We start from the raw sequence: 19,419 nt of genomic DNA on the forward strand, positions 1-19,419 counted from the left end.
AGAGTTGGTGGTTGGGTCTCTGTGAGTTGCTCTTGCAAGCGGGAACATGACCAGGCAGTGTGTTTGCTTTGAGAACGAGGGTGGATGCGACAGGACCATCTAAGAAGAAGCTTAAAGTCTGCAAGAAGAGATCCAAAGAACTCTCAATACTATGATCAATACTATGAGAAACAAGGTTCTCTGATCTGCTGAAATGAAGATTAAGCTGTTTGGCCTCAATTGCAAGTGTCATATCCCCGAGTGATCCAGGCGCCACTCACCACATGCACAGTACCCTTTCAACTGTGAAGCATGGTGGTGACAGCATCATTCTGTGGGGTTTTTTTATTTCAGTGGCAGAAACTGGGAGACTAGTAAAGACTGAGAGCAAGCTGATGTGAACAAAATACAGAGACCTCCTTATAATGAAGAAAGGTGCAACATTCACCTTTCCACAGAACAATGACCCCTGAGCACATAGCAAATACAACACAGGAGTGGCTTAGTTAGGGACAACTTCCAATTTCAGTAGCCCAGCCAGAGTTTGGTCTTGAATCCAATCAAATATCTCTGGAGAACAACCTAAAAATGTATAATTTCAACCCAATCTGACAGAAACAAAGGATCTGTAAAGAATGTCAGAAAAATCCCCATTTCCAGGTATGCAAAGCTTTGTGACATCAAACCCAAGAAGATTCCATGGTGTAGTTGCTAGCAACGGTGCTTCAATGAAGTACTGAGCAAAGTGTCTTGAATGCTTGTATCAATGTTTTATTTCAGCTTTTAATTTTTTAAAAATTTGAGAATTGAGTGTGGTTTGATGAGGGAATTTAGCACCAAGTTGAAATATATCCAAATGTGTAAAATGTGATGAGGTCTGCATGCTTTCTAAAGGCACTGTATGTACTTGAGAACTGCACAGCAACTCCCCACAGACAATTAGGTAGCCTGGCCATTTAGACTGATATGTCTAGTCTTTGTAAAGTGACAGACTCGCCCTTTAACAGGGGAAAAAATGTAAGGTTTTCTCAAAGTTGCCCAAACCCAGGATCTACACCACTAAGCCACACCACAAATAAAATTACTTTGAAATTTAACTTAATGTCAATTTTTTGTAAATTATTATTTCAACAGATACTGAGTTAAATGTATATAAAAAACTGCACTAAGTACCATTATAGTAAGGATGCATAAAATTGGCCAAGGCTTTTAAGGCCTCATTTGATGTAATCTTAAACATAAAAATATAGGCCATGTAAATATTAAGTATACTGTACAGTATTTGACAGCTTCAGATGCTCTGTCTCTTTGGATGAAAAGTTGAAGATATGCTAATCTGTTTGCTTACTTAGATCTTGAAGAGTATCTTGTTGAAAAAAAAAAACCCAAAAAAATCATGACTTGAAAATATTTGCTTACAGTACTAGTCTCTGTTCACTTCTGTATGATTTTACTTTAATACAGAAATAGAGAGATCAATATCTGACATGTGAACATCCTCTGAAATTAAAAACAAAGAACATTTTCAATTGTAACAGGCCATTCATCCCAATACAGCTAATTCAAGCCCCTGGTGCTGTGTGCTTCTCATTCTCTATTCCAGGGTGGATGTTGGTGTTGCCATGAAGAAGGGTCCATTTTGACTCATTAGGAGTGTGATTCTTAGCAAATATCACTGGGTCAGCAAGAAAATATATGTCTGCAAGTCTAAAAAATAAAACATGTGACTACAAACTTGCATTTAACACGTTTAATGTTAATTTAAATCCTAAGTACATATTTGGTCATTCTGTTCTTACAGAATGATGTCCACACAATTACTTTCCTCTCACATTCATGATCGAGATAAGCTGATGTTTTCAATTTTTTCAATGTTAGTAAAAATTTACTTCAAGCCTGTCCTGGCGTTCAATTGCTTTGTGAATTCAAAAGCAGCTGTTGGACAAATAAGAAAAGATATAACAAAATATACAAGATAAAATAACCTCTTGAAAATCTAAGGTAAATTTGAAGTAGCAAACTAATCTGTAATTGAAGTCGCACAGAATTTTCTGTGGTTAAAGACAATTTCAAAATTTCTACATTGCTTCTCAATATATAATTCAGAAATTTAAAAAATGTGTACAGAGTATTCCATTTGAGATTAACAATTAGAGTTTTACCAACAGATTTCCTTGAACAATAAGTTTGTAAAACCGCAATAAAATTAGTCTAATAGAAGAGCAGTTTCATGAGAACAGACAGGACAATGACAATAGGAGCTTGTGGCATTATAGGTAAATGCTTCTAAAAAGCACAGACTGACAAAAAACTTTTCATCCAAGAATCAATGGTCCAGAGTGAAGATAAGCTTTTGTAAAGACAAAAAGCCATCAGAAAAAGATGATTCACTGATTCACACTGATCAATGCCTTTGATCCATCTCTATATGTAGTATATAAAATCCAACGACTGTATGTCTGTCCGATTTCACGAGAGAACTAGTTACTTAATGGCTTTAGATCACGTTTTCTTCTATAATTTGCTTGAACATTCCAGTTGATTTTATGACTTCTGTCATTGCGCTAAGTATCAAAAGTTTGGTAGTGGCACCAATTTATTTGTGCGAATCCAAGAGACAGGCTTCGGGCTGAGGGGGAGGCGGGACCTCAGGAGTTAGGAGCCGGGTGTGGCCATCCTCACTCACGTGCCAGCCTCCATTTGTGTCGTTCTACCTCTCGGCATGTGTTGGGAGCATACTTTGCCTCCACTTAGCTACCGGTATCTGTTTGTTCAGCAGACATTTTCATCTAGAGATTTTTGTTAAAGAGTAACTTTTGATGTTTTTAAGAGAGATCACAGCTATGTGTGTTTTAGAGAGTACCTGCTCATTGGCAGAGATATCTACTCACGTGAGGGATGCGCTCCCGTCAGAGCTGAACACAATCAGATACAATGGCAATGTTTCACGTTGGAGTGTACCTACCTTCTGCTTGGCCAGAGATACTTTATCAACTTCTTACATTTTTGGCAAAGAGATCACAGCTACATTCTCACCCCTGATAGCAAAACCAAAAATATTGTATATCAAGAGGCCCTCGGATATGAAAGCTATCAATTTAAATTCTTCTCAATACAAATTATTAGATTTTTTTTTAATGTTTTTTATTGATTTTTAAAATTTGTCCTGTTTCACTACTACGCAGGTGAAGCCGTGGGGAAGAGCTAGTCACTGTTTAAAAATTTTTGGAAAGTAGAGAAACTCATACAAATTCTTTAAAAGAAATACCAAAAAAAACTGCTATTATCAGTCATTCAGTTATTACAAAGTTGAAGGTGCCTCCATTATTGCTTGCTTAATTGAAGGCCTTGTTACAGTATATGCATTATTGCCATGTTGAGTGAGAGAGTCAGGTGGAAGATGACAAAGCTTACGTGGAGGGGAGGAAGAAGAGGAAAGATAAAGAGGGACAAGAATTTTATTGTATGTATTTTGTGCTGGTGTGATAGAAGCCTATAAGAGGCATTCATGAAAAATAAAACCAAAATCTGAACCTGGGACCTATGCGGTTTGTGTTGGTGTGTTTGAGGCTGGAGGCTTAGTGATGCCTCCTATTGTGCACATTACATAGGTCATTACATATGTATAATCTGTATAGTGTCTTTCATATCTGTTAGATTGATAAGATAGATATGTCTCTTATCTGTTGATAGATCAATAATTCAATAACTATAGTGAGACTTATCTATTGGTGAGATATCTAATCTATCAGTAGGTATCTCTTGTCTATTGATAATCAATATTGAGTTCTATATTTCTTTTTCTCTATCAATATTGACATCTTTTTCTCTATTTTTATCCACCTCTCAAGACAGATCGATAGAGATATCAGTAAGTAAGAGATATCGGTTGATACTCAGATATAGAAATAGATCTATATCTGAGATCAATGGACATGAAGAGATAGGGTATTCCATACCAAAGGGATAGGAATCTATAGAGATGGATATTGATAGATAGAAACATAGATATCGATATTGAGAGATAGATATCTGTATCTGTATCTCTTGGATAAGAGAGGTAAGAGAGAGAGGTAAGATATCCATTAATTTGATATCTAAGATATATCAATCTATCAACAGACTCGAATAGATTATATATACCAACAGAGATAGATAATAGATATCAACAGCTATTAATATCTTAAGAGATTTGTATCAATCAATATGTTATCGATATACTTTATATATATATATATATATATATATATATATATATATATATATATATATATATATATGAGAGAGAGAGATAATTAGATCAATCGATCTGTAGAGAGAAAGATATCAAGATAGATAGAAATTTCTGTAGAGAGATAGATAGATATCAAGATAGATATAGATACATCCATCCATTATCCAACCCACTATATCCTAACTACAGGGTCACGGGGGTCTGCTGGAGCCAATCCCAGCCAACAAAGGGCGCAAGGCAGGAAACAAACCCCAGGCAGGGTGCCAACCTACCGCAAGACGCGCACACACACACACACACACAAGGGACAATTTAGAATCGCCAATGCACCTAACCAGCATGTCTTTGGACTGTGGGAGGAAACGGAAGTATCCGGAGGAAACCCATGCAGACACGGGGAGAACATGCAAACTCCACGCACATAACTGCGAGGCAGCAGCGCTACCCACTGTGCTATTGTGCCGCCCGAGATAGATACAGCTACATATATTAGATCAATAGAAATTTCTGTAGAGAGAGGCATATATCAAGATAGATAGATAGATAGATAGATAGATAGATAGATAGATAGATAGATAGATAGATAGATAGATAGATAGATAGATAGATAGATAGATAGATAGATAGATAGATAGATAGATAGCTCTCTATCTATCTATCATTGAGATAGATATCAAGAAAAATAGAAGATAAGAGAGATAGAGATAATTAGATCAATAGAAATTTCTGTAGAGAGAGAGATAGATATCAAGATAGATAGAGATAGATAGAGATAGATATCTACAGTTAAGTCCATAAATATTTGGACAGAGACAACTTTTTTCTAATTTTGGTTCAGTACATTACCCCAATGAATTTTAAATGAAACAACTCAGATGTAGTTGAAGTGCAGACTTTCATTTTAATTCAGTGGGGTGAACAAAACAATTGCATAAAAATGTGAGGCAACTAAAGCATTTTTTAACACAATCCCTTCATTACAGGGGTTCAAAAGTAATTGGACAATTGACTCAAAGGCTATTTCATGGGCAGGTGTGGGCAAGTCCGTCATTATGTCATTATCAATTAAGCAGATAAAAGGCCTGGAGTTGATTTGAGGTGTGGTGCTTGCATGTGGAAGATTTTGCTGTGAACAGACAACATGCGGTCAAAGGAGCTCTCCATGCAGGTGAAAGAAGCCATCCTTAAGCTGCGAAAACAGAAAAAACCCATCCGAGAAATTGCTACAATATTACAAGTGGCAAAATCTACAGTTTGGTACATCCTGAGAAAGAAAGCAAGCACTGGTGAACTCAGCAATGCAAAAAGACTTGGTGCCTCATGTATAAACGGTGCGTACGCACAGAAATGTTGCGTATGAACATTTCTACACTCAAATCGCGATGTATAAAACCTAAATTATGTGCAATAATCCAATAGTGCAATAGTTATTTATTCTTTCCAGTATTTAAATAATGTGCAATAACTTGATTTAGTTATTATTCTTTCCATTTGTATATAGCGTCGCAGAACTTTTATTTTTTTTTTGCCACTTTTTGCACCATTTGTTTATTTGTTTATTTACTTGTTGTGTTCTACATATATGTCTGCACTGAAGGAGCTGCTTTTAATCTCATTGTACATGTGTATAGTGACAATAAAAGGCATTCTATTCTATTCTATTCTACACTTGGCATAAAGCCACGCACATTTCCACGGTACCTCATACCCTGGCGTACACAATTTCTCTGCTCGGTTTTGCAGACTGGCGGCACCCGGCGTCAAAGCAGTGCTACTGTTCCTGTGTGGTTACCCTTTCTTTCTTAGACCCACATTCCTGACGCGGCTTTATAAATACACTGAAATTAACTGCATATTGTTTATTAGTGTAATGCATCTGATTGTAATTAACCTGTAGCAATATAATGGTCCAGGGAATAGCCATAGTATTCCAAATACCATAACTGCTTTAGCATTGTTACGCTCATTGCATCCTCTTCTTTCATCTGCTCCCGTTAAGGGTTGCCACAGCGCATCATCTTTTTCCATATTACTGTCACTGCACCATTCAGAGTATTTATATCACTGTATCTGAGTGGGGAATTGCAGCAGCAGCTGATCGGAAAGAGAATTATCGGTATACAGTTTCAAGCACACACTACCTCAGCCACGGCAAAACGCGTCAAAGTCTTTCCTGTACGGATCTCGCGTTTCAGAAACAGTTTCATCCCAAGAACTATAAATGCACTCAAACAGTCCATCAAGTGCTCCTTGTAGAACTGTTTGTACTTATAAGTACAATCACCTCACTGTAAACTTGCACTACAGTTATAATATTGCACAACCTGCGCCACTTTATAAAGCGCGTATGATGACGATATCATTTTTAAAATGAAATGCAACAAAATATGTTGCTTATAGTATACAGATAAAACTTTAACTTAATTTAAATAATCTGTATTATTAATAATTAAACATGTGAGGACACGGTGCCGCAGCACTAGCTGCCTTGCGCTGTATTATTGCTGGTGTTGACGCGACACTGGAAGGATAGACGGATAGAATAATGTACTACGAAGATATTTCAATGTTCCTTAAAAGTTTTGAAGAATCTGCGTTCTAAGTTTACAGATTACAATTATTTCATCGAAGGTCGCACATGGCGCAGCAAGCCTCTTGCGTGAGATATGAACAATCACTGCGCCACCGTGTTCCCATGTTTAATAACATGCTTTCATTCCTATCATCATGAAAAGTATATCACGTATACATCTCAGTATTTTAATTATTCAGAGAGCTGTAATATCACGAATGCAATGGATTCTGTGTCCTGTCGGAGAAAGAGAAAGAACGGAAGCACGTAGTGATTCACACACATAGAGCACATAGAAGATCAAATACAGAACAAAGCATTTAACGTGCTACTTGAGAAACTAGTAAAATAAATGATTTTAAGATGAAGTTTATGATGTTCTACTTTAATGACAAAATAAACTACGTGATTAAAGTGGAAATTTCGAGATTACAGTTGACATTTCGTGCTTTTTTCCCACTGTGTGCCTATTTTTTTTCACTGTACCCTAATAAGCTTTCATATGACACTCAGACGGTCCGCTACGAGTCGCCTTTTCACGCCGACTTTGATATGTGACAACTTTTTTTATTTCGGGCACTGTGCGACTTTGTGAACTTGAGCTTTCGAGTTTCTCTGACACTATGTCACTCGATCAACTTTCTTTTGTTGATTATACCACTGTTTAAACCAACAAATAGTATGTTTTTCCTTTGCCTCCACTTGGTATTCGCTGAAATTCTTATATTTTCCCCCGTGCTTTTCCTATTGTCTTTTCTCAGAAGGCTATTTATATCGATTTGCATATTCAAAGAGGCGTAATTCTGGGAGGCGGGACAGAAGGCGCGTGCACGTGTGTTACTTTCCACGCTGATCGGGATTTATGTAGTGGAAGAACGTGAAAGTTTGCGTACGTACAGATTCCTGCATCTGGATTTTTCTGTGCGTACGCACATTCCAGCTTTTGTGCTTGCGCCATGTTATAGTGTGAGTTCTACGCACGGCGTTATACATGAGGCCCGTGATCTTAACCCAATTGAGCATGCATTTCACTTGTTGAAGACTAAACTTCGGACAGAGAGGCCCACAAACAAACAGCAACTGAAAGCCGCTGCAGTAAAGGCCTGGTAGAGCATTAAAAAGGAGAAAACCCAGCACCTGGTGATGTCCATGAGTTCAAGACTTCAGGCTGTCATTGCCAGCAAAGGGTTTTCAACCAAGTATTAGAAATGAACATTTTATTTCCAGTTATTTAATTTGTCCAATTACTTTTGAGCCCCTGAAATGAAGGGATTGTGTTAAAAAATGCTTTAGTTGCCTCACATTTTTATGCAATCGTTTTGTTCACCCCACTGAATTAAAGCTGAAAGTCTGCACTTCAACTGCATCTGAGTTGTTTCATTTAAAATTCATTGTGGTAATGTATAGAACCAAAATTAGAAAAAAGTTGTCTCTGTCCAAATATTTATGGACCTAACTGTATCTCTAATTGATATCAATAACTATCTCTATCTCTCAACAATAATAATAATGATCTCTCTCTGTCATCTATGAGTGAGTTATCATTGTTACTGATTTCTGGATAGATAGATAGATAGATAGATAGATAGATAGATAGATAGATAGATAGATAGATAGATAGATAGATAGATAAGATTAATTATATATCTCCAATGAGAGATATATCATTAACGTTATTGAGAGATTGAGATCAATAGTTATCAAAATTTCAATTAGAGAATTATTGTTATTGATGAGAGATAGAGATCAATAGTTATTGAAATATCAATTAGAGATGGATAGATAGATATCAGTTGAGAGACAAGATAACCATTAAGAGATATTATCCGACTATTAATTTATAGACATTAATAGAAGATATCAATACAAGATATCAATAATTAATATTGATAAGATACATATCAATAGATATGCATTATTAATTGTATTGATATAATTAAGAAATATATCTATTAGTAAGATTACTAGATTAATGATAAGATATCAATATTGATTAAGTGATATTGATATTGATAAGATACTGTCACACATGTGCTCAATGGAAACAGCGGAAGGACCTCAACAATAGTAATTCTATGCCAGGCCAGGGGGTGGCAGAGTGTACTGACTATCTCCCCTCCGGGCTGTTAAAACTGCCATCTTGCCTCAATACAGGCAGTTCTGTTTTGGACTCTGATGTAGGCGTGTCATGTTACCATAAAAAATGACTTGGTGGCTGCCCCAACTCTTTATGATGTCTCCGACTCATTCTTGCAACAATACCTATTGATATTCAAGATGCACATCAATAGAGATTATATTGACATTAAGCGACATATCAATAGACAGATCTATCGATAGAGATCGATAACGTAAAGAAATAGATATCGATACACATTGATTTATCAATGTCGATAGAGTGAGATGGATAGTGATAGATATTGATAAAGAAATAAATATTGATAGAAATAAATAGCAATAGATAAAAACAAGACACTTGTAGACTTTCGATATTTATCTCTTCAATAGATTATATATCGAGAGATAAATAATTATATTGACATTAAGAGACAGATATCAATAGATATATATTGATAGATAAATAGAGAGAAATCTGTAAAAGTGATAATGATAAAGAGAAAGATATCGATACACATATCGATAGATTTCAATGTTGATAGAGGTAGATATCAAGAGAGAAATATCGATAGATAGCAAGCAATATTGATATTGAGAAAGATATTAAGAGATAAATAGTGATAGATATTGATACATGCATAAATATCGATAGATAGAAAGCAATGTTGATATTGAGAAATAGATATTAAGAGAGATAAATAGTGATAGACTAGGGGGCTCTGCCCCCTGCTCGCTTCACTCGCCAACCGCTGGTGTTGGGTAACGCAAAATTGTTTGATGTATGCATGAGATACATTAGAGTGTAAAGGTGTAGATGATGCATATAGGAAGTAAAGAACGTATTGTATAGTAAATCACAAAGATTTATTGGAATATCTCTTTATATACAATATTTGTAGTAAAGATGGTTTGTTGTCCTTGAATGAGTTTTCCTTGGTTTGGAGTATTTATAACTTTAACTTTAATGTCAGATTAACGCCGAACCCATGAGAAGGCTACATAAAGTTGTCCATGTCCAAATACGCGCTCAGATAGGTGTATGCCAACTTTGTCCATGGTCTGTCCTTGGGATTTGTTGATTGTCATGGCAAATGCAGGTTTAATGGGAAATTGGCGTCGCCCAAATGTAAATGGTAATTCAAGGGCAGAACTTGTAAGGTCAATTCTAGGAATTACAACAGTATTGTTAGGATGTGATCCTGTAAGTATTTTTGCTTCAATAACATTGTCTGTCATGGTGTTGATGACTAAATGTGTACCGTTGCATAAACCTTGTTTAGTATTAAGGTTTCTTAATAGCATGACAAGTGTTCCGATTTTACTTAGAAAGAGGCGGCTTTCTCCAGGAAGTAATGCAATGACTTGGTTATTTATGTGATCAACATCAATATTCTTTGGACATAATATAGCCCGTCGCGTTAACAGTGATATCTGGTCTATTGTTTTGGAGCCGTGAGCATAACTCCATTAGTTCTTCCTTGTTTAGCGTTAGTAATATGGATAATGGATAGCACTTACTGTTAATACGTAGCGTTTTCTGTGGTTGAATTGTTAATAATGTATGACTGTAATGTGATGATTCACTTATGCTGTATAGTTTTCACGTGTGAGGATGACGAACCTTTAATACGGAGTGTCCGTTTATTCTTATTACCCATCAGGTGTTGTGCCTGTGTTTTGTGTGGTTGCACTGTTAATATTGTATCACTGTAATGTGATTCAAATATGTTGTGGAGTCCGTATTTGTGGGGTTTCTGTACCATATCGTGTTTTTGCTTGCGGGTTATTAGAGGTGCGTGGATCATGCTGTGAAGTGTGTTTGCGTATTATTTGCTTGCGGGTTATTAGAGGTGCGTGGATCATGCTGTGAAGTGTGTTTGCATACTATCTTGCGCTTTCCGTACTCCAATTGATTTGTGACCCTTTCTGGACTCCGTAGTCTGTCCCGTTTTACTCTGGGGTGGCGTATCATGTCGGGTTTGATTTGTGAACCTTTCTCGACTCCGTATTCTGTCTCGTTTTACTCTGGGGTGGGGCGCTGACTCCTGTTGTTTGTGTGATTGTATCACTGTAATGTGATTCAAATATGTTGTGGAGTCTGTATTTGTTGGGTTTCTGTACTATATCGTGTTTTTGCTTGCGGGTCATTAGAGGTGCGTGGATCATGCTGTGTAGTGTGTTTGCGTACTATCTTGCGCTTTCCGTACTCCAATTGATTTGTGACCCTTTCTGGACTCCGTAGTCTGTCCTGTTTTACTCTGGGGTGGCGTATTATGTCGGGTTTGATTTGTGAACCTTTCTCGACTCCGTATTCTGTCCCGTTTTACTCTGGGGTTGGGCGCTGACTCCTGTTGTTTGTGTGGTTATGTCGTTCGTAGTCTCTATGGACTCCGTAGTCTGTGGGGGGGTTTGTGTGGCACACCAAGCAGCACATTATTCCTAACTTCACTCAGCAGTAGTGCCACTCACAATATGGCGGCAACGCCTGCGCCTTCCGTATTATGTCGGGTTTCACCATGCTGTGTAGGCGCCTTTGCCTTTCGTACATGTAGGCGCCTGCACCTGCCGGGTCTGCCTCCGTTGTGTGGTGTGGACGTTTAACTGTCGTTGTTTCCGCCTTTATATTCTGTCCCTCTCTGTGCATGTGTTTCATGCCTAGGTTTTTTTGAAGCTGTTGCATTCCAGTTTTCATCATCTGTAACCTGCTCTCCATGTGTTTGTCCCCGTTCTTTAACCTCTTTATGACGTTTTACTTTGTTTCCTACTCTGTCTTTTATTTCTGACCTCACCTTATCCTGCTTGCGGCATGTCAGACGGTTCGTAGTCTCTCCCGTTTCACTCTGGGGAGGGGGCTTTGTGTGGCGCCTGCGCACTATGTCTCCTGCGTCCACGGGCAGGTCCCTGCGTCCATATCTGGTTTACCATTCTCATTTAGTAATATGGATATTGATACATGCATATAGATAGATTGTCCAACGATTGTCCAATGATACCGAGAGAGATAGGTATTAGGTATTGCTAGAGATAAAGAGACACATATTGATAGATTTCAGTGTTGATAGAGAGATATCAAGAGAGAGAGATAAAGAGACAGAAAGTGATATTGATATTGAGAAATAGATATTAAGAGATAGTGATAGATAATATTTATAGACACATAGATGAGAGATTGATATCGATAATGATATTGATAGAGAGATATTATGTATTGCTAGAGAGAAATAAATATTGATGGTAATATTGAGATATCGATATTGATAGATATCAATATATCTCGATTATCTCAACATGCATTGATAAATTGAAAGATCTGCTCATATTTTCACAATCAGATCTGCTATCATATATTTTCACTACTGATTATCAATAGATTGGTATTGTATGAGGAAGTTGGGAGTATGGAGTACAGGGTATGTACGCGGGAATTGTGACAGTGGTGAAGTCTGCGGTAGGAGTGATGGATGCATTCAAGTTGGAGGTGGGATTACATCAGGGATCAGCTCTGAGCCCTTTCTTATTTGCAATGGCGATGGACACGTTGACAGACAAGATTAGACAGGAGTCCCTGTAGATTATGATGTTTGCTGATGACATTGTGATGACATTGTGATCTGTAGCAAGAGTAGGGAGCAGGTTGAGGAGACCCTGAAGAGGTGGAGATATGCTCTAGAGACAAGAGGAATGAAGGTCAGTAGGAACAAGACAGAATACAATGTGTTAATAAGAGGGAGGTCAGTGGAATAGTGAGGATGCAGGGTTGGTAAAGGTGGATGAGTTTAAATACTTGGGATCAATAGTACATTGTAACGGGGAGTGTTGAAGAGAGGTGATAAAGAGAGTGCAGGCAGGGTGGAATGGGTGGAGAAGAGTGTCAGGAGTAAGCTGTGACAGACGGGTATCAGCAAGAGTGAAAGGGAAGGTCTACAGGATGGTAGTGAGACCAGCTATGTTATATGGGTTGGAGATGGCGGCAATGACCAAAAAGCAGGAGACATAGGTTAAAGATGCTAAGATTTGCACTGGGTGTGACGAGGATGGACAGGATTAGAAATGAGTACATTAGAGGGTCAGATCAAGTTGGACGGTTGGGAGACAAAGTCAGAGAGGCGGCGAGATTACGTTGGTTTGGTCATGTGCAGAGAAGAGATGGGAAAAGGATGTTATGGAATAGAGCTGCCAGGTAAGAGGAAAAGAGGAAGGCCTAAGAGGAGGTTTATGGATGTGGTGAGAGAGGACATGCAGGTGATGGGTGTTAAAGAACAAGATGCAGAGAACAGAAAGATATGAAAGATGATCTACTGTGGCAACCCCTAACGGGAGCAGCCGAAGAAAGAAGAAGAAGATTAATAGATTTGATAAAAATGATTAGATAATCGCCATCTATATCAACATCAATAGATCTTTATCAATTTCCATCTCTATCCATCTCTATATCTCGATTGATCTCTATTAATCTCCATTTCTCATTGATCTATCTCTTGTTATCTCTTTATCAATCTCTTATCTCTTGATATCTTTTCTGTGTCTTGCTCTACAATATATCGATAAGATTTCTGTCTCAGTAGATGCACTCTGTCTGAATATCTATCTCTTGATCTCTCACTTGATATATATCTCTCTTGCTTATTAGCTTGTTATTAGACCTTCACTATCTTCTGTATCTATTCACCTATCACATATACTTTAAGCAAATATAATACCATTCTTTTTAGTTTTTATATAATTTCTTCAGTAATACCAAAGATATCAATTAGTTTGTTTTTCAAACATATTCATTATTTCAAGTAGATTTTATATACATTTACCTAACTAGTTTTACCTTCTGTATAGGTATCTGATTGTCAATCACGTTTTTTCCACTTGGATCAATAATGTATGTATGTACATATGCATCTATCCTGTATAGTGTCTTTCATATCTCTTATTACAATCTCACTTTCTTTCTCACCTATTTGCCTGACATATCACATATTATTATACTTTTTAAATAATAAAAACAACTTTCACTTTATATAAAACCTTTCCAGTTAGTTTTTATAATAATCCTTCAGTTATACTTGTAGCAAAGAAGTTAATCATGCTTACTTAAAAATGAATTTAGTTTGTTCTTTGTTGACATATCCAGCTCCCCAGGTTGCATCTATTAGATACCATGCTCCATCGATGCAAACAGCATTCCAGCTATGAGTGGATTTATTTTTGATGCTGCATGGCTTACAGTTTCCATGTATCTTAACACATTTTATATGTGCCAGCCTGAATGACAAAAAAATAAATCCACATCCAGAGAGAGTGAAGAAAAAGATAACAACAACAAAGTGAATGATGTACATTGTTTTTACAATCCTTTAAAAACAAGACATTTTGCTTTGAAATAAATGACAGTGTCTTGGTAGAAAATGCAAAAGATTTTAAGGGCTACTGCATTAGGATTTTTTTTTGCAGTGAAAAGGAGCATTACTTGTGCACTTACACTAACATTCTCTTCAGATATTGAAGAAAACATACAACATACATTTCAATATGACTATTAATAATCATGTGTCTGACCAGTGCCACAGACATTTAGGCACTGCTGTATCCTTACCCTTCCCAACTCTGAAATAGCTGTGTTATATAAAATGGAACTGTGGTTTTGGTACTTTTAGAATGTGTAGTATGTGTTAGAAAAATATTGCACCATATGTGCAAAATAATGTAGGGACTTTAACTTAAAAAAATGTTACCTGCACATTTCGTAGAACAGGGTTGCATATCCAGCACATATAGCTTTACGTTTTTTAAACACCACCTTGTGATCACTAGTCCATGAAGATTTCTTTTGCAGAAATTCTACATCGTATGCTGAAAATACAGGGTTATTATTATTACTTTGTTTTTCATTTTTACCACTTATCACTGTACATATCAATATTATGATTTCCTCAGTTTCAGTTTTTATCATTTAACTGATTAGGGTGGCAAAAAGTTACTGCTGCTGTCTTGGAGATCTGGCATTCATGGCTCAAATCCCTGTCTGTGGGATTGTACATGTTCTCCTCATGTCTGTTTGGATATTTCTGTGCAATCTAGCCTTCATCCTAGTCATGTATTTGATTAACTGGGCATTGCAAATTGGCTCCATTTAGGCAAGTGGATAAGGTGATTGAAAGTGTGTGCACTTGAGTATTTTCCTTACATGGTTTTGTGTACTGCGGTGGGTTGGCACCCTGCCTGGGATTGGTTCCTGCCTTGTGCCCTGTGTTGACTGAGATTGGCTCCAGCAGACCCCCGTGACCTTGTGTTCGGATTCAGCAGGTTGGAAAATGGATAGATGGATGGTTTTGTGTATGACAGTGAATTTGAATCTAATATGTGTTTTTCTGTTATTCCTACTAACTTATTCACAGGACCCTCTTTTTATTATGTGTTTCAAATAGAGAAGCAACACCTGCATGTAAAATATACTTGCGTTTCTTTTGTGCAGATTAATGGCAGGCTCAAATCTAACCTGAAATTATTATTTTTTTTTACTTTCTCATTATTTATGTAGGACCTGCAGTACTGTTGAACTTTACCACCAGTGCCAACACTAAAGCACTGCTTTATAACACCAACTGGCTGATAACAGCAAATCCTGATGCCTACCTATATTGGTGCACACCCATAGCCAGACCCTCTCACGCTCTGTTGATGCCAGTTTACACAGATTTGTGACCACCTTCTTCAGGGTTTGTCCTGTTACCTGTTTACAGAATGTTGCAATCAGTTTTAAAGAGATTGAACTTGGGAAAGCATGGATAATTAATGAAAGTTTGTGTACAACTCACAAATGTTTGGACATTTGGAATAACATAAACATTAAATATAAATGGTTTAAAAAGTTGAATTCAGAGATATCTTTTAATCTTTTACATTTCAACTCTCAAAAGTTAAGATAATGAAAACAACATTTTTTTAACATTTTATGTATCCAGAAAGATGTGATTATCACAAACATCCCTTGCACCTCTAGTCTATTAGACTTCAATTTTTGACTAACTGCTGCTGTCTGAACCATTCCAAACTTTCCTGTCACTTGGACTGATTATAAATGAAAGGAATCCCAGCTTAATTGAGAGTCAAGACAGCAGTGCTCAAGATGGGGTTATGACCAATGCTCACAGCAAACAAACCCAACGAAACTCCTGAAATACTAGCTGACTCCAAATGTAACAGCCTCCACTTGCTTAAATTTGTATCTATATTTGAAAGACAGGACATTAAAAATTGGCAGCAGAAGTAGAAATCCTACTATACCAATGTAGTTCCATGCACATGCACCACATGATCTTCTAACTACACTATATTAAGCTTAGAATATGAAACATACTTTATAGTGAGAGATGATTACCTACTTATCTACAGATGGGACTTGGACAGAATACAGGCTTATGTAGTAAAGTATTACAAGTAGGAAGTAAAAATGTTACGATTGATTGAATACACAATGGGAGGTCTGAAGAATCACATCTTATGAGAAGGATTTAGGAGTTGTAGTGGACTTGTCATTAACAACTGCCAGACAGTGTTCAGAAGTCATTAAGAAGGCAACACGAATGGTAGGCTATACAGTACAATGAGTAGAGTACAAGTCCAAGGAGGTTATGCTCAAGCTTTATAACACACTGGTGGGACCTCATCTGGAGTACGGTGTGAAGTTCTGATCTCCAGTTCACAAAAAGGACATAGCAGCACTAGAAAAAGTCCAGAGAATAGTTGCTAAGCTGATTGCAGGGCTACAGGGGATGAGTTATGAGGAAAGATTAAAAGAGCTGAGCCTTTTCAGTTTTAGCAAAAGAAGATTAAGAGGAGAAATGACTGACGTGTTTACAGTTGTGAAGAAAATTAGTACAGTGGATCGAGACTTACTTGAAAATGACTTCTTCAACAAGGACATGGGGACAAAGTTGGAACCTTAAGGGTAAATTTCACACAAACATCAGGAAGGTTTTTCACACAGAACCATAGACACATACCAAGTAGTGTGGTAGACCATAGGGCTTTAGGACCAACTTTGAATCCAGACAGTATGACTTTGGGGACTTTCAATCTGGAAACTCAAGACTTTTGGTACATTCAAAACTAGACTTGAATGTTAGGTTGGAAGATTTAAGTGGATAGGACTGGTGGGCTTTGTTGGACTGAATGGCCCGTTCTTGTCTAAAATGTTCTATTCTAAACTCTGTTGTCACCTGTATTAGACATTGAAAAATAACTCAGGGATAGGTCTATAAGAGAGCCTTTGTCGTAACAAGGGATATTGACTTGATTGTAGAGTAATGAAATGAAATATCCGAACAGCTGAAGATGTAATGAATTTTGAACAAACAATGTATCTAAGCCCTTGTCCGCCAACCAGCTAAGAGTTTTTAAGAGGTACTGTATATTGTCAGGATTGTAATGACATGCAGTGCTACAGAGCAAGACCATAAAGCTCCCATAATATTTTTGGGAAATTACAAGATCATTCTAGAAAATAACAGAACAGAATGAGAATATGGTGCCTAGATATGGCTGATACGTATTTGTACCAATGTGCACTAGCCATACATTCAGATAAAGATCATTGTAAGCTCCAGAAATTGATGAAGTCACTGTGGCATATACAAATAAAATGTTATATACATAAAGTATGTTGGAATGCATTTTTGTTCTGTTGGAAACAATACTCTTAACAAAGCGTAAAAAGTTAATTGCAGAAATACATCACCTCTGACATCATTTGTTCCTTTGATTTTTCAAAATCATGACCTACAACAAACAAATATACAGTTAAAAAGCTTTGTATAAATGACAGATTAAAATCTTTCAATACAAAGTTATTATTGCCCGGTTCATGTTTGCAAAATAACAAATATTTGATCCATTGTGTAACAAGGAGAATTGTAGAGTCTTAAAAATATTTGGGCTGCCAACCTGGCCACCCTGTTTAATTGTGAAGCAAACTAAGCAATTGTAGAGTTTGAAAGAAATAGAAACAGGAGTGTGAGAACATAAAATCGTTAGCTTAATCGGCATTTCTCTGGTTAAATGGAAAGCTCAGGTCACAAGCGAGACACCTACTTCCAGGGATGTCTGTTTTCTTATGCTTCGGACTGGATGAGGTGGGACTTTTGGAAATGACGGAGGTTTGGTCACTTGGCATCCAGATGCACTTCATGTGAGCTGCAGAGGAAAGAGACAGGGCAGTTAGTGACAGCACCCCCCTCTCGCCTTGGGGTGGTATCTGATACTTAATCAGAGCTGGCAAGGTGGTCCTCAAGTGCATGCGTCTGACAAAAGGTTTAAAACAATAGTCAAATTAATGAAAGAGTAAATTAATTTTCAGAAAGCATAAACTAAGCAGTTTTGTACTTCTAGGGATATTTAGTAATTATTAAGAAATTTTAAATATTTCTATTGGTGCCCTATCAAGGGTTTGCTCTTATCGGTCATCTAAAATTGTGTGGATAACCGAAAGTAGAGTGAATGGGCATAATAATGGAAAGATTGATGCCCAAATTGTTTTTTGAAAAAGCTCTGTTAGTTATAGGAATGTGACAAGAGAATGTACACAACAGTAAAAATATTTCTTCCCTTAGTTGGTGAATGTTTTGTTTTCTTCTAGCTATGCTCTTCTTACCCTAGGAACTTATAATACAAAGCTTTATTAACTGAACCTGTTCAGATTAACTCATTGTTAATAGCACATGAACCGTTTTGTAGTAGTTTGTTGAAACAATCTCTGGGGTTATCTTCCAGAATTCATTGGAGTTACAGCATCTCTGAAGGAACAAATCACACACATTGCATATAAAAATGCACCAAACAAGAAACCTATTACACTTAATCAATGATATCTCTAAAAATAATTTATACAGAAGATTGCCCACTTCTGAGCTTTACAAATAGAACTTAATTTAATGAACACGAGGCAAACAGAACAACTATTACTTACTTCATTCTTATTACGAACACAGAGACAAGGTCTAATTATCATCTATCATACAATTAGTTTATTCATTCAATTTCTGAATCTTCTCCTTACAGTAAACTAATATGAGGTGCCAAGACCTTTACTGACAAATCTAAAATGAAAGTGACCTCAAAAAGAATTTAGTAAGTGCATGCTGTGGTTACTTCACACGTGAATGTTCTCCATTTGTGTCACAGTGGTTATTCATTGCAAAAGAAAAAGCAAAGCACAATTGACCTGTAGTATTAAAGAAGGCCCATCATACTAGACATCTCAGTTCCATACTGAATACTGTGGTAATTGTAGTAGCTGTCAGATGAAGCACATTGCTTTTGGCTTGTCTTGTGCATGAAGTACTGGCACATACCTTTCAAATTTGTGAATAATGTAATGATTGAAGACATTGAAATCTGTAATAAAAAAACAGACTCAAGTTAGATTGATTTTAGCCTGCAGGAGGGCCTCATGAGTGAAAACATAGGTTTTGTTCAAACCGATTTTTCTAGGTCAGTCTGTACTCTTTATTTTGACTCAGGGAAA

General features: G+C 36.9%; 2 protein-coding genes across 2 annotated transcripts in view; both read right to left on the reverse strand.

Moving 5' to 3' along the window:
• The window catches only part of LOC114669508 (presenilins-associated rhomboid-like protein, mitochondrial), a 1,019,231-nt gene that overhangs the window by 317,559 nt on the left and 682,253 nt on the right, over positions 1-19,419 (reverse strand). The window lies entirely within an intron of this gene.
• LOC127526699 (kyphoscoliosis peptidase-like) lies at positions 1,373-19,309 on the reverse strand. Its single transcript, XM_051922900.1, has 7 exons — positions 19,247-19,309; positions 17,988-18,089; positions 17,635-17,675; positions 15,531-15,627; positions 14,630-14,747; positions 13,989-14,159; positions 1,373-1,686 (listed from the first exon to the last, which is right to left on the reverse strand). Exons 1-7 carry the CDS (start codon positions 19,281-19,283, stop codon positions 1,542-1,544), a joined length of 711 nt encoding a protein of 236 aa, XP_051778860.1. The 5' UTR covers positions 19,284-19,309; the 3' UTR covers positions 1,373-1,541.

The sequence above is a fragment of the Erpetoichthys calabaricus genome, chromosome 2 (genome assembly GCF_900747795.2).
Source record: "Erpetoichthys calabaricus chromosome 2, fErpCal1.3, whole genome shotgun sequence".
Classification (NCBI taxonomy): domain Eukaryota; kingdom Metazoa; phylum Chordata; class Cladistia; order Polypteriformes; family Polypteridae; genus Erpetoichthys; species Erpetoichthys calabaricus.